Source organism: Loxodonta africana, chromosome 18 (genome assembly GCF_030014295.1).
Source record: "Loxodonta africana isolate mLoxAfr1 chromosome 18, mLoxAfr1.hap2, whole genome shotgun sequence".
NCBI classification, from domain to species: domain Eukaryota; kingdom Metazoa; phylum Chordata; class Mammalia; order Proboscidea; family Elephantidae; genus Loxodonta; species Loxodonta africana.
Window position 1 is genome coordinate 49,964,320 of NC_087359.1, and position 14,739 is coordinate 49,979,058.

General features: G+C 39.4%; 1 protein-coding gene across 18 annotated transcripts in view; it reads right to left on the bottom strand.

Annotated features, from left to right (window-relative positions):
• The window catches only part of BCAS3 (BCAS3 microtubule associated cell migration factor), a 623,309-nt gene that overhangs the window by 137,394 nt on the left and 471,176 nt on the right, over window positions 1-14,739 (bottom strand). Inside the window, exon 24 of one of the 18 annotated variants that reach the window (XM_064271345.1) lies at window positions 1,401-2,676. The exons of the other annotated variants lie outside the window; for them this stretch is intronic. Coding sequence (XP_064127415.1) covers window positions 2,624-2,676 — 53 coding nt within the window. The 3' untranslated portion in view covers window positions 1,401-2,623. Of the gene's footprint in view, window positions 1-1,400; window positions 2,677-14,739 lie in introns of those variants that run through there. 18 annotated transcript variants of the gene reach the window in all.

Genomic DNA, 14,739 nt, shown 5'->3' on the forward strand with positions numbered 1-14,739 from the left:
AAGATCATTTAACTCAAGTAATTGTCTTCACTATAACCATCCAGTTAAGGAATAGTAGTGATCCGCTAGAGTTAAGCTTCTTGTCTCCATCTAAAAATAGGCCAAATACATTCTGCATTATAAGAACAAAAAGTCAGCAAATTTATAAGGATCTGTGTAGAAAAGTAGTTAAGAGCTGAGGCTGTAGTCAGCCTGAGTTTGAATCTTGACTCTGCCCCTTACAGGCTATGTGACCTTGGGCTAAAAACTTAGTTTCTCTCAGTCTCAGTTTCCTTAGAGAATTTAAAGAGGATTCAATGTTCTGGCACATGATAAACTTTCATTATTTGTTAACATATGTAAAGACAGCTGCATAAAAAAGAAAGAGAACCTGCATGGCTTCTTCTTGCTTTCCCAAATAAAGCCTACGCTCTTAGGCCTGGCATTCTAAATCCGCGACACGTAATTCTCAATCTACTTTTTTAGCCTTTTCGCTTGCTACTTTCCTTTGCATCCACCATCCAACCTACCTTCCTCTTTTCCTTTGTGCTCATCCCTCTGTACAGAATCACCTTTAGAGCTGCCTTTAAAGTGGCTTTATAGTCAGCCACCTCCTTCAAAGTCAGCTCAAATGCTCCCTTCTCCAAAAAGCCTTTTTGAAATCTTCCCTATGCTCCTCCACTAAATTACTCATAATAGTTTGTAACCTTTTTGCAACTGATTATTTTGTACCACATATTATAGCCATTTGTACACAGAGCATCTAGCAAGGGCTCTGTCCATAGCAGCACTCAATAAATGTTGGTTAAAGGAATGACTAACAATGATTATCTCCATAATACGATTAAAAAAAAAAATGAGCAACTCATCCTGACCCTTCCACTTTCCTACAGAACACCATGACAATGCCACTGCCTCATTAACTCTGGCAGGATGGGAGACAGGAGCTGCCAGGAGCCTGAGCTGGGATAGTTGGCACTTTTCTCTTTGCACAGTTCCTTACCAGGAGTTAAGCTGAGTCCTGGGGAGATAAAAATCTCTGGTTTTATTGTTTGGTGAGGTTGCCTGACAAACGAAGATTCAGCTGCAATTGTAACATCGCAAGCTCAGAAGGCGCCAAGTTTTACTAACTATAATTTAACTGGTCTGACTGCTGCAGTCCAAATTCTTGTTTGGATAATCAGCCTTTGTTTGAATACGTTCAAAAACAGCACAGTCCAGCATTAGCCTCTGGGTATGTCATGTGAGCTGATTGCCCTGTGGCTCCCAGTAGCAGAAACTCATACACAAGAAGAGGATTATTTTCCTAGTATTACTGTTACGCTAACATGTAATCAGTCCTTTCCCCCCAGTCTCCACATCTCTTCCACAGCCTCCCCCAACCTTTTTTCCCCCTTGTCCTTCTTTCTCTCTCTCTCTCTCCCTTTTTTTTTTTACAATTCAAATGTCTCCTTTCCAAGTTCAGACAAAGTTTAAAGGTGAAAAGGTCAAGAAAGTTTCATGGCTGTGGCTGTTTAGAATAAGGGGTAGAACTAACCGGGGTCTCTAGCTCAGCATCTACCAAAGACTCAAGAATCTCATATTTCACTATACTTCTGCAGTGCACAGTTGCCTTGACACAATCTGTTTGGAATGAAATTAAACCCTTGTTAATAATTTTTAACATAATAGAATAATAATAATTCTACCTGTCAAACAATCGTAATTCATACATATGCAACTCGAGTGGCTCATTGGTTTGCCAAAAAATCTAAAGTTTTAAAACAGTATGTTTTAATTGACAGGCACTCATTTGGGATCTTCCCAGCCTGCCTACCTGCAAGACATTTGGCTATCACTGGCCAAGGCAGGTTCTGGAATCTCTTTCCTTTCCTGTCACCTCTGCCCTGGCCTGGCATTCTCAAAGAGTGCAAATAAGTTAACACCGTCAAAGTGCTTAAGACAGTGCCTGGCTGAGAGACAGTGCTGAACAGTACTTGCTATTAATATTCTTTTGGAGAAATCTAAACTCAGAGGTACACCTCTCACAATCAGAAGAAAAGCTGCTGGTGGGAAAGGCCAGGAATCAGGAAACGCCAGGACGATGTAGGTAGTGATATGTTGCAAGTGTGAGACTGAAGTGGGAGGTCTAAGCTGGTCTGGAATTGCAAGTGTAAATCTGGTCCCAGGAGCTCCTGCATTGCGAGAGGGAAGCCCACCAGAGGAGAAGGAAACTCCTCTTCCTGGGAAGGAGATCTGTTTATTTTGCATTTAACAACAGCAAAGGAACACTTATTGAAATATTTCCTGAAAGGCTAAAATTTAATCCTACACAACAGTTTAGTATTGAATCTGCAAGGTCTTAGCTGACATGACAGGTGGATAGCAGAGCACTTCAGACCTGGCTCCCATCAGAGACAGAGACGTGGGGAATTAAGAAAAGCCATTCTAGGCCAAAACTCCAAACTGCTCAGCCAAAAACAAAAAACAAAAAAACCAACCCACTGTCATCGAGTCCAACTCATAGTGACCCTGTAGGACAGAGTAGAACTGTCCCATAGGATTTCCAAAGCTATAATCTTTAAGGAAGTAGATTGCCACATCTTCCTCCTGTGGAGTGACTGGTGGGTTTGAACTACTGACCTTTTAGTTAGCAGCCAAGTGCTTAAACCACTGCACCACCAGGGCTCCCAAACTGCTCCGCAGTGGTACGGTAATCTAGAATTTGAAAGAGGAGAAGAAAAAAGAGGGACCTGTCTACCAATAGCCAAAAGTTGGAAACAACCTAAATATCCATAGATAAAATGGGGTACATACATACAATGGAACATTACTCAGCCATAAAGAGAAATGAAGTCCTGACATATACTACAACATGGATGAACCTTGAAAACATTATGCTAAGTGAAATAAGTCAGTCACAAAGGGACGAATATTGTATCATCCCACTTACATGAAATAGGCAAATATATAGTGACCAAAGCTTATCAGTGCATACCAGAAGTGGGAGGGAGGGAAAAAGGGGGAGTCATTGCTTAGGAGGCACTGAGTTTTGTTTTAATTGTAGTGGAATGATTTGGAAAAGGACAGTGGTAACGATAACCATAATCAATGTCACTGAATTGTATATATAAAAATTACTGAACTGGCAAATGCTTTGTCATATACAATTTTACCTCAATAAATTAAAAAAGCACAGTACATACACACAATGGAATACTATGCAACAATAAAGAACAATGATGAATCTGCAAAACCTCTCACAACATAGATGAATCTGGAAGGCATTATGCTGAATGTAATAAGCCAATCACAAAAGAACAAACACTGTATGAGACCACTGTTACAAAAATTCATGAAAAGGTTTACACACAGAAAGAAACAATCTTTGTTGGTTATAAGGGAGGGAAGGGAAGGAAAAACACTAAGTGGTAACTCTGGCAAGGCAGTATACAACATTAAGGGAGTCAGCACAACTTGACCAAGTCATAGAAGCTTCATAGACACATCCAAACTCCCTGAGGGACCAAATACCAGAGTGAGGGCTGGGGACCATGGTCTTGTTCTACATTCTAGTTTGGTGAGTAGTGTCTAGGATCTTAAAAGCTTGTGAGCGGCCATCTAAGATATAGTCTACTGGTCCCATTCAGTCTGGAGCAAGGGAGGATAAAGAAATCCAAAGACACAAGGGAAAGATTAGTCCAAAGGACTAATGGGCCACAACTACTACAGCCTCCACCAGAGTCCAGCACAACTAGATGGTACCCAGCTATTACCACCGACTGCTCTGTCAGGGATCACAATAGAGGATCCTAGACAGGGCTGGAGAAAACGTAGAACAAAATTCAAACTCACAAAAAAGACCAGACTTACCGGTCTGACAGAGACTAGAGAAACCCAGAGAGTATGGCCCCTTGATACCTTTTTAACTCAGTACTGAAGTCACTCCTGAGGTTCACCCTTCAGCCAAAGACTAGACAGGCCCATAAAACAAACAATAAAACATAGCTCAACCATAGTCAAGACTAAATGTGCACACCAGCCCAGGGGCAAGGACGAGAAGGCAGGAGGGGACAGCAAAGCTGGACAAATGGAGCCCAGGGTCAAGAAGGGGAGAGCATTGACATGTCATGGGGTTGGTGACCAATGTCACAAAACAATATGTGTATTGACTGTTTAATGAGAAACTAATTTGTTCTGCAAACCTTCCCCTAAAATACACACACACACACACACACACAAAACCCATGAAGGAGATATATGCTAGTACTGGATGAGAATGTTTGGGAGGTGAGGGCTAAGGGTTGAAGGTATATCATCACCGGTTCCTCTGTACTCTTGCTCCATGCATTCCGTGACAGAGGAAGTGCATTTCTGTTGTGAGTCGCCATAACTTCTAACAGTCATATGTTTAGATCTGCTAGTTTTTAATACCCATGAAAATTGTCTTCTATTCATTTAAATCTCTCATGCTGCAATTTAATTTTTTTCCTCCTGGATGTGAGTATGGGGTAAAAAAAAAAAAAACCACTGATCTTAATAATTCTCAATTCACGTTATTTAGAATTATGGAATGCCAAAGCTGGAAGAGCTCTTAGAGAAAGATCAAATAAACTAGAGAAGGGAAATGTTTCAGGGGCCAGAACTGGAGCCAGACAGGTATTCTCTCCCTACCCTCCATTAAAACAAGCATCTCTACTTATACCTGTTTTATATATGGGCTACTGCAGAAAATTTCATAAGAAAAAAGGTTCTGTTGTTAGGGGTGGGGATTAGGAGGAAGATCTGAAAACCAAAGAGTTGGCCCAATCCTTTCATTTTAAAGTTAAAGAAATATGGGACAGGGAGGTTGTGACTTGTACGAGTTCCTTCAGGCAGTTGGGGTCAGAGGTAAGACCTCCCCAGCCTGCCAGTCTGTCTGCTCCACCTTTTTAGGGAAGTCCTCCACTTACCTGTGTTCTGATCAGAATACTGCAACCTAAGGAGAAACTCTTCTTAGAAATATTTAACTAGCATAATAGATGAAATTAACAATCATTTTTAGATCTGGACGATGAACTACAAGAAGCCTGGTTGATGGCCATCTTAAGTTGTAAAATCATTTCTGTGAAAGTCATTAGCCACAAAGTGTTCTCGGCAGCTCAGATTTTACAACGAAACCTGTAAAAGCCTGGAGTCAAAACTCTTCCCTGGGGCTCAAAGGTGTGAAACTTTCAAAATGAAACTTGGGTATTCAGAACCCTTCCAATCAGCTCTAATCTTCACCACCTCCTTCCCATTATCCTTCAAAGAGTGTTGCTAGATAATATGGAAGGAAAAAAAAAAATTATTTTTAGCCCTTTCTTAAGTGGTAACAAAGTTTATCACACTCCTTACTCAAATTAGTCACACAAGTTAGTCCCAAGGGAGAGCAGTCTGGCTACAGATCGTTGGAAACGAATGACTTCTTGGAGGCCTAAAACAAACACTTAGGCACATGGTTCCATCTGGAAATACAGTCAAATAGAAGCAAATTCCATGAAATTCCCAAACGATGCAAGCAACATAATTTTGTATCTTCCAATACCAGTTCAGGCTAGCTGCGATGGTCTGCAAAATAGATACAGTATTCTAAAGTAATAATAATTATAATATTTATTATTATTTCTAATACAAGGGTTGAGGATGCTAATGATGCAGCATTGGAGAAGAGAGAGAACAATCAAGACTGAAATAGGACCTACAGACAATTTTCTACCCTTTTGATTCTTTTTCCTCTTAAGAAAGAGAACACATTGATCCTCAGGATGAAACCCAGAGGGGAAGAAGGAAATAGGAAACTGGTTCCCAGAATAAAGGCTTTCCTTTGGACTATGGTTTTTACAGATTTTCTTCACAGTCAAGTTGTTCAGGGCAGGACTAGCACATTGCCCATGAAATAGGTTATATTCCAAGGTTCCACCATCAAACTGCTATGAATACAACAAAGGTTCCCAACTTAGACTGTTTCTGTCCATAAAAGGAAAACAATCCCCCCGACCCCTCTACCAACCACACACGATACCGGATAATGATTTTGAGGAAAAATCAGCTGTCCCCTTTTTTTGCTAAAACGTACCTAACATTCTTGTGACTGAAGTACAGTTACATATAGTACACATGCCTCTCCAAAATTAATTGCTTCTAAACTATCTTGGAAACAAAACACATGAATAGCACATAGCCACTAACTTTGTAGAACGTTTTATAACTTCCCTTCTCATTCCTTTTGAAGGCAGGACTTCTTAATGCCCAGCATGGTTTTACATTATCAATTTGGGACTCAAGAAAGACATGGGATAGAAATAACTTTTCTACTTACCAGTTGTACGACCTTGAGCAAATGCCTGAACTTTTCAAAACCTGTTTCTTATCTGCAAAATGGGGATAAAAGAGAGCAATAAAAAAATATAACCTCTACCTGTGTTTTTGTGTTATTGCAGTTTCGGGGGTATGTAGTGGTGGGCCAGGGAGAGCTGTTTTACTTGAAAATTTTAGGAAAAAAACTTAAGTAAGTTAAAAAATAATACATATTCAAACAAACATATATATTATGGAAGAGAATTTTAAGGTAGCCTCCAGTTTCAAGGAAATTTGAAGCTGCTACCTGGCAAAGTTATGGCTCCCTATCCCCAACCTTTAAGTTAGCAGACAAGCATTTAACCATTGCACCACCAGGGCTCCTCCTCTGCTATTGTGGTTGTTATGTGCCAATGAGTTGATTTCGACTCATGGCAACCCTATATTACCGAGCAGAACTGCCCCATAGGGTTTCCTATGCTGTAATCTTTCTGGAAGCGGATTGCCAGGCCTTTTGTCACGTGGAGCTGCTTGTGGGTTCAAACTGCTGATATTTTAGTTAGTAACCGAGTACTTAACCATTCCTCTGCTATTACCCCTCCCATCCAGTCTATTCCAACTCATAGCGACCCCACAGAACAGAGCAGAACTGCCCCATAGGATTTCCAAGGAGCAGTTGGTGGATTCGAACTGCCGACCTTTTGGTTAGCAGCTGTAACTCTTAATCTCTGAGCCACCAGGGCTCCTCTCTGTCATTAAATGGAAGTTTTAGAAGCACAAGAATATGGTTCACAAATTTGGACTAGGGCTGCCTGAAAGGTCGGGGATAGGGAGCCATAACTTTGCCAGGTAGCAGCTTCAAATTTCCTTGAAACTGGAGGCTACCTTAAAATTCTCTTCCATAATATATATGTTTGTTTGAATATGTATTATTTTTTAACTTACTTAAGTTTTTTTCCTAAAATTTTCAAGTAAAACAGCTCTCCCTGGCCCACCACTACATACCCCCGAAACTGCAATAACACAAAAACACAGGTAGAGGTTATATTTTTTTATTGCTCTCTTTTATCCCCATTTTGCAGATAAGAAACAGGTTTTGAAAAGTTCAGGCATTTGCTCAAGGTCATACAACTGGTAAGTAGAAAAGTTATTTCTATCCCATGTCTTTCTTGAGTCCCAAATTGATAATGTAAAACCATGCTGGGCATTAAGAAGTCCTGCCTTCAAAAGGAATGAGAAGGGAAGTTATAAAACATTCTACAAAGTTAGTGGCTACGTGCTGAATATAGCAATTTGGAACAAAAAATTGGTCTGAGACTTACAGGTAACAACGTGTGTTCCTTAAGACAACATTCAATGATTTGGGAAAAAACTTTAAAATACATTAATGCTTCTAAATCTTTTTAAAATACATTATAAATTATGGTTTCCTGTTAAAGCAGCTTCTCTGGTTAAAGATTTCAATGTGTCTACTTGGGAGTTTCCCTCATAATTTCTCAACACAACTGACGCTTCAAAGAATTTAAATGCAAAATAATCAAAGATTTTCAGGAAATTGCTGAGGGTTCAATTAGCAGCCAGGTGACTAGTCCTCCAAATAGGAGTCATGCTTGCCAAAAAAAGTAAGGTACTACTGCTGGTTTCACACTGGTCCTTGGTGGTGAAGCAAGATACCTGGGAATGAGTGTAAAGAAAGAGCCTTTCTTACTAAAACAAGATGCAAAAGGTTGGAAATCAGAAAGGAGAGTCTCCAGGTGGGAAGGGATTCTATGGCCACACCTGTGGCCAAGCCTTTTCCTGGGGGTTTACTCATAAGAACGAGAGGGGAACCCCAAAACAGTGTTTCAGAGTAGAACTGTTCCATGGGGTTTTCATGGCTGCAGTCTTTCAGGAAGCAGATTGCCAGGCCTTTCTTCCAAGGTGCCTCTGAGGGGGTTCAAACAGTCAACCTTTTGGTTAGTAGTCCTGTGCTTAACCTTTCGTGCCATCCAGGGACACCTAAGTAATAGGCAAAGTGTTGCCAACACCACTGTATCAGCTGTTCTTTCCTTTACAGAGGCTCGAGTATTTGTAAAACTCCCTTTCTTTAGTTGACCTTAGTGCAAATTTCACATAACACCAAGGAGAAAGAAAAAAAAAATCATTATAGAAAACAAAGCTATGCTTCTCATTTACAGGTTTCTGATTCTAAAACTCCCTCCTCAGAGCAGCAAGAACTTTACTGAGTTCAGGCCAGTGTATTCTAACCCTGATGGACTGGCAAAACTAACAAAACTTTTGCCTGATTTCTTCCGTTTTGGCCCCCTGCCCTTTTCATAGCCATGTGACCTTGGAGGACATAAGGTCTCTCTTGCATCCAGTACTGGGTCTATTGTTTAAAAGCTCATCTCACTCTATTCAAGGGCAAATATGTACTAACTCCTCCCTAAAGCCCTTTTCTGTTTCAATCTCCCCACAGTCCCTAGGGTTCCTCTGTCCTCAATTTTAGTTTCTGGTCTGAGGAACTTGTCTAGGTTATAACAGCATTAGTGACTAACACCCACCCATAGAGGCCAAATGAATGACCTTAATCTGGAGTCCAGCGACGGATTTCAGAAGAGTCTGGAAATCCCTGAAAGCGTAAGGAACGTTGTGTGTGTCCAGGCATCTGCACATGTTTTCTGGAGAGGATTTATAAATTTCACTAGGTCTGTGGCCCCCAAAGGTTAAGAAGGCTGACTTAGCCTTTCCAAGTTTAGATTTAGAATGTGTGCCCCAACCTGAAATTCCTCTCCCAGTCTTCTTCATCCCATCACATCAGGAAGCCCCATCAGAGCATATTTTATTTTATGCATAATCTGGCTACCTGGCCTTCTGGTCCTCAGGACTAGAAGTAGCAAAGTAAAAGGAAAGGGCTGATGTACGCAGGCATACTGATACCAGTAAGAAAACATGTTATCTCAGTTCCCTCATATGTAAAACGGACACAGGTAGTACCCGACTTACAATGGGGTTCCGTTATGACTCCGTTATAAGTCAGTTCTGATGTAACTTGAATATCTCATTTTTTTTTTTTTTAGTTTTCATTATTGCCTTTTATTATCAGTATCTTTATCAATCCAATTTTATTTCTCTTTGGGGGTTGGAAACATTACATATAAACTTCAGATACGCGGTGAAACATCGTACTTATTACCAATAATAAGATGTACAAAAAGAAAATGGAGGTGATAAGTGCGATTCGCTATAAGTTGGGGACTACCTGTACAACAGCTATTTCATAGGGATGCGGTGAGGATTAAATGAGGTGTCCCACGTAACGCTATGTGCAGCTGGTACATATAAGGGATTTCCTTCTCTCTCTCTTTCTCATATACAGTTGTCAGGCTTGATGGCGAAAGAAAGAAAGGAAGAAAAATTACATAAAATAACAAGTACTATTTTGCATCCGAGCAAAGAATATGACATTTAAATAACACAACCTTAAAGATCGAAGGCCCAGTACAATGTCAGATGCTCATAATGAGTTGTTCAACACAATTCATCAAATAACAACAGCATGCCTATTATAAGCTAGGCCCTGTCCTGCATCGAAATGCATTCAATATGTTCTGTTTTAGGAAATGAGCAAGCATGAAATCCACTTGAGAAAGATCTTCATACAAAAAGCTGAAACATTATTTGAATATAATACTTCTCCAACTATACCAAAAGAGACAACATTAATATAAGTGCTTTAAATATTGCTGATCTTTTTCTGAAAAAGTTGGAGTTACCAGTCAGTATCATAGGACAAATATTTCCTGAATTCTCTATAGAGGATTTGGGACATAATAGCCAGAAAGTGAAAATGCATTGTGGTAAGCAGCCATCTTAGAAATCATGCTACATTTTTGAGCTTAGAACAAGGATCAAATCAGAATTAATGTGTGATAGGGGAAAAGTAAACCTTAATTTGCAAAAGTACAATCATATATTCTGTGGATGAAAATATACAGTTGTCTCCATGATGCCCCCTGTAAAGAATATAGATACTTTTAACAATCACTAATAATTAAAATAGCCTACTTAAAATGGTTCTACTCATTTAAAACAGGGATAGATACCCCCCCCCTTCATCACTGTACTGAATCATACTAAGGTCTTAGGTGAAAGGAGAAGCCAGGAGGGTCAGCTGATTACACATGCATCATGTACAAGCACACATAAGTGTTTCTGGATTGTAAGGATAAGATGCTCTGGGCTTAATATTGCTCCTCAGTCCAAAGAGATGTCAAGGTCTGGTTTCAATTAGATGGTTTAAGCTAGTAAAACTACATTCATAAAAACACACTTAAAGAAGAACTTAAAAGTAGGATAATTAAGATGCTGAGGAAACTGATGAATTCCATTTCTCCCCCAACCCTTCTTTTTTTGTCCCCCAATTACTTGCTGTCCATTTGAAAGAAGAAAAAGGCCTCATGATTTTATGAATTAACCAACGGTGGCAAAATAAAACAAACCAATCTAGAAGAATACTGACAAACTGGGCACTGGGGCTGTGAATCTTTGGGGAGGAAGTGTACAAGTTCATGACCTTTGACATGGTGGCCACTGGCTAAAACCAACACAGGCGTAAAACGTAAACTTCAGAAGCAAATGAAATTAGATCAGTGCTGGGAATTCAGGCCAATAAGGTAACTATTATATTTAACATGTATCTGCATTCTTCAAAGGTTGCTGGGCCTGACCAGAAAGGCTGGCATGGTCAGCAAAGCCTAAAGGGGAGATGAGTCTCATTTCTCTAAAAAAACGTCAAAGCAAAATTCACATGTCTACCAGGATGGACTTGCTACCGGTGATTGTTTTGATTCTATGTAACTGATGACAAATCTCCTGTGGCTGACGGAGAACAAAATTTATTTGGATTAATTTCTCTTGACATCTCATAAATATCTGTAAGTGGCAGCTAAAGGATATCAGCATGGAATGACTTCTGAGTTCAATCCTAAGGTCTCTCTCTTTGGGTACTTAAATTCAAAGGCAACAGAGTAGAAGCATGTGGTTCCAAATGTTCTAGCTCTGTGAGGCCCTTCACGGCAGCCACTGGCAACACGTAGCTACTGAGCATTCGAAATGTGCCTAGTCTGAAGTGAGATGTGTTATAAGTGGAAGAGATAAGTTAAATTTCAAAGACTTAGTAAGAAAAAAAGAATGTAAAAAATTCAATTACTCATTTTTTACATTGACTAAATGTTGAAATTATCGTTTACATGCCATATTTTTATGCAAATAATGCACACCTTCTACATTTGTTTGCCAGTGGCGCCCTCCCCCAATGAGGTATTTTCATAAGTGCTGATATATCAATTTTTTTTTTTTACATGTTGCTGTGAAAAAAATTAGCATAGTGTACTTGCAAAAATACCTCTGGAGGGGGGAAGGCAAGGTTGGCAAACAAACATAGAAGCTCCTGTTATTTGCATAAAAACACAGGACACTGGATTAAACAACATGTATTATTAAAATTCATTTCGCTTGCTACTTTTTACAGATTAGAAAACTGAAATACAAAGATAATAAGAAACATGCCCAGGGTCATAGAGGTAAGAAGCAGTGGAAGCAAGATTCAAATACCTACTTACTCCAAAGTTGCATGGACTGACTTCAAAGTATTTAAAGCCCTTCACAATCTAGTCTAACTTGTTGTTCAAACCTCATCTTGTTCTCTCCTTGTCACACCCTGTCCTACAGAGAAACTACCTGCTCTTCCCCATAGGTACACAAGCTTCCTGACCACCATTCTGCCTGGAATGACTTCCTTCCCCTATCTCCATATAACAAAAGTCAGCTCAAATGATAACTCTTCCATGAAATATTTCTGAAACTTCAAATGGAAATTTATTTCCCTTTCCTCTGACTGTCCCCGCTACATCACCTAGACTTCTGATATTATTTTATAGTCAAAGGTGTACTTAGTCTATCTTCCTGCCAGCAAGAACATTGATTTGTACATCTTTGGACCACATATGGCATCTAGCACATTCATTCATTTCATAAATGAATGAATAAATAATAAAGATATAAGATAAAAAAAAAAACTGCTTTCTTTACTCAATAAGGTTATAAAGCAAATACTTTTTTATCCTCAATCAGAGATGGTAGAAGAGAACTGAGGAATGACAACTTCATTCTCACCCACCTCCTTCTATTCAAATCCTAGCACATGATGAGATTTAACAGACATCCTTCAGACAAGATCAGGCTGTGATCAGGTTCTAGTTCTATTGTCTGGTTGACAACTAGAGCAACGGCATTACAACTGCAAAGAGCTCAGATTTAGGAAATCAGCTGTTTTACTTGAGCTGAGTCTTTCATTACATGGCCACCTCACCAAAGGCCCTCAGAGATTTAAATATAAATTTCTCCATTTGGTGTTCTAAAAAATCGAGATATTCCTCCTTGCAAGTGTACCCTACTTGCCAGTTTTGAATTTTTAAATACTTTACATCATGACAAGATACGCTCCAGTCCTTTATAATGACTCGTGGTTAAAGACATCTTTTAGCTAGATATTGGCAAGTGGTATATAAAGTAGAGAAACGCATAAGCATGAAGAGTATCCAAGGGCAGGTAGAATGACTAGGTCAGGAGATTGCAAGCCCTCTAGGACCTGATCAGAGGTGTCTACTAACTCTGTAATTGTCTTGCATATTTGTAAATAACAGCTCTGCATCCTTTCACTTACTGAAAGCAAAATTAATATTTGTAGGAAATGTTTTCCACAATTACCAACTGCAGTTGTCATTAAGAAAAGGGAGACATTGCAAGTTTTCACTCATTATAGTCCTTCAAGTTTAGGGAATTAAGCTACTGAATTTGGAACAACCAAACTAGGGAATGAGAAAAGTCCAGTGTGGAGTGATGCTATCAATGAGGGAATCCAAAAGGGCTAGCTCTTATGCAGCTAACAATTACAATCCCCATCTCCAGAAAAGCAGCAAACATGAAAGTAGAGGAAATCACAAGCACAGGGGAGCAGCAAATGATTTCATTCAAGGCAGCTGACTGAGGCAAAAAGGAACATCAAGGCAAAAAGCAAAAGTCCAACAGGCAGAGGAATCAACCTGGAGTTGCAGAGCTGCCAGAGCCCTCCTTGACCAAGAACAATGGTCACTGAACACAGATAAAAGATCACCAAAATACAAAGAAAACTATAAAACGGTACTGTAAGAAACTAAAGGAGATTTACATAAATGGAAAAACATTCCATGCTCATGGTTTGGAAGGCTTGACATTGTGAAAATGTCAATACCACCCAAAGCAATCTATACATATAATGCAATCCAGATTTGAAATCCCAATGACATTCTTTAATGAAATGGAAAAAGTAATCTCCGATTTTATATGGACAGAGGCCCTGAATAGCTAACGTAACACCGAGAAAGAACAAAGTAGGAGGCCTCATACTTCCTGCTCTCAAAATTTACTACATAGCTATGGTAATCAAAACAGCCAGGTACCGGTTCAAAGACAGACACGGAGACCAATGGAATAGAATTGAGAACCTAGATGTAAATCTATCCACCTATGGGCAGCTGATCTTGCACAAAGGGTCAAAGTCCATTCAACGGGGAAGAAATAGTCTCTTTAAGAAATGGTGCTGGCAAAACTGGACATCCATATGCAGAAAAATACAGTATCCATACCTCACACCATGTACAAAAACTAACTCAAAATGTATCAAAGCTAAAACTATAAAGTTCCTGAAAGATAACACAGGGTCAAAACTAAGGGACCTAATTTTTGACATAAATGGTCTATCAAACACAACTAAAAATGCATGAATGAAAGAAGGTAAATTAGATAACTGAGACCTCCTAAAAATTAAATAATTATGCTCATTAAACGACTTTACCAAGAGAGTAAAAAGAGAACCTACCAACTGGGGAAAAAAATCTTTGGCAATGACACAGCTGATGAGGGTCTAATCTCTCAAATAATACAGAAAACTTCAACAACTCAACAACAAAAAGACAAACAATCCAATTAAAAAAATGGGCAAAGGACATGAACAGACATTTCACCAAAGAGGACATATAGGTAGCCAACAAAGATATGAAAAGATGCTTGTGATCACTAGCCATCACTAACCATTAGAGAGATGCAAATCAGAACTACAATGAGATACCATCTCACCCCTGCAAAAATGGAACTGAGAGAAAACAGAAAACAGCAAATGCTGGAGTGGCTGTGGGGGAATTGTAACTCTTACATTGCTGCTGGGATTGCAAAATGGTACAACCACTAAGGAAAAAAGTATAGTGCTTCCTTAAAAAGCTAGAAATAGAAATACCTATGATCCAGCAACCCATTCCTAGGTATATATTCTAGAGATGTCAGAACAGTGAGTGACACGAGGAGGCATACGCACACCTATGTTTATTGCAGCATTATTCACAATAGCAAAAAGATGGAAACAACCTATGTGCCCATCAACAGATG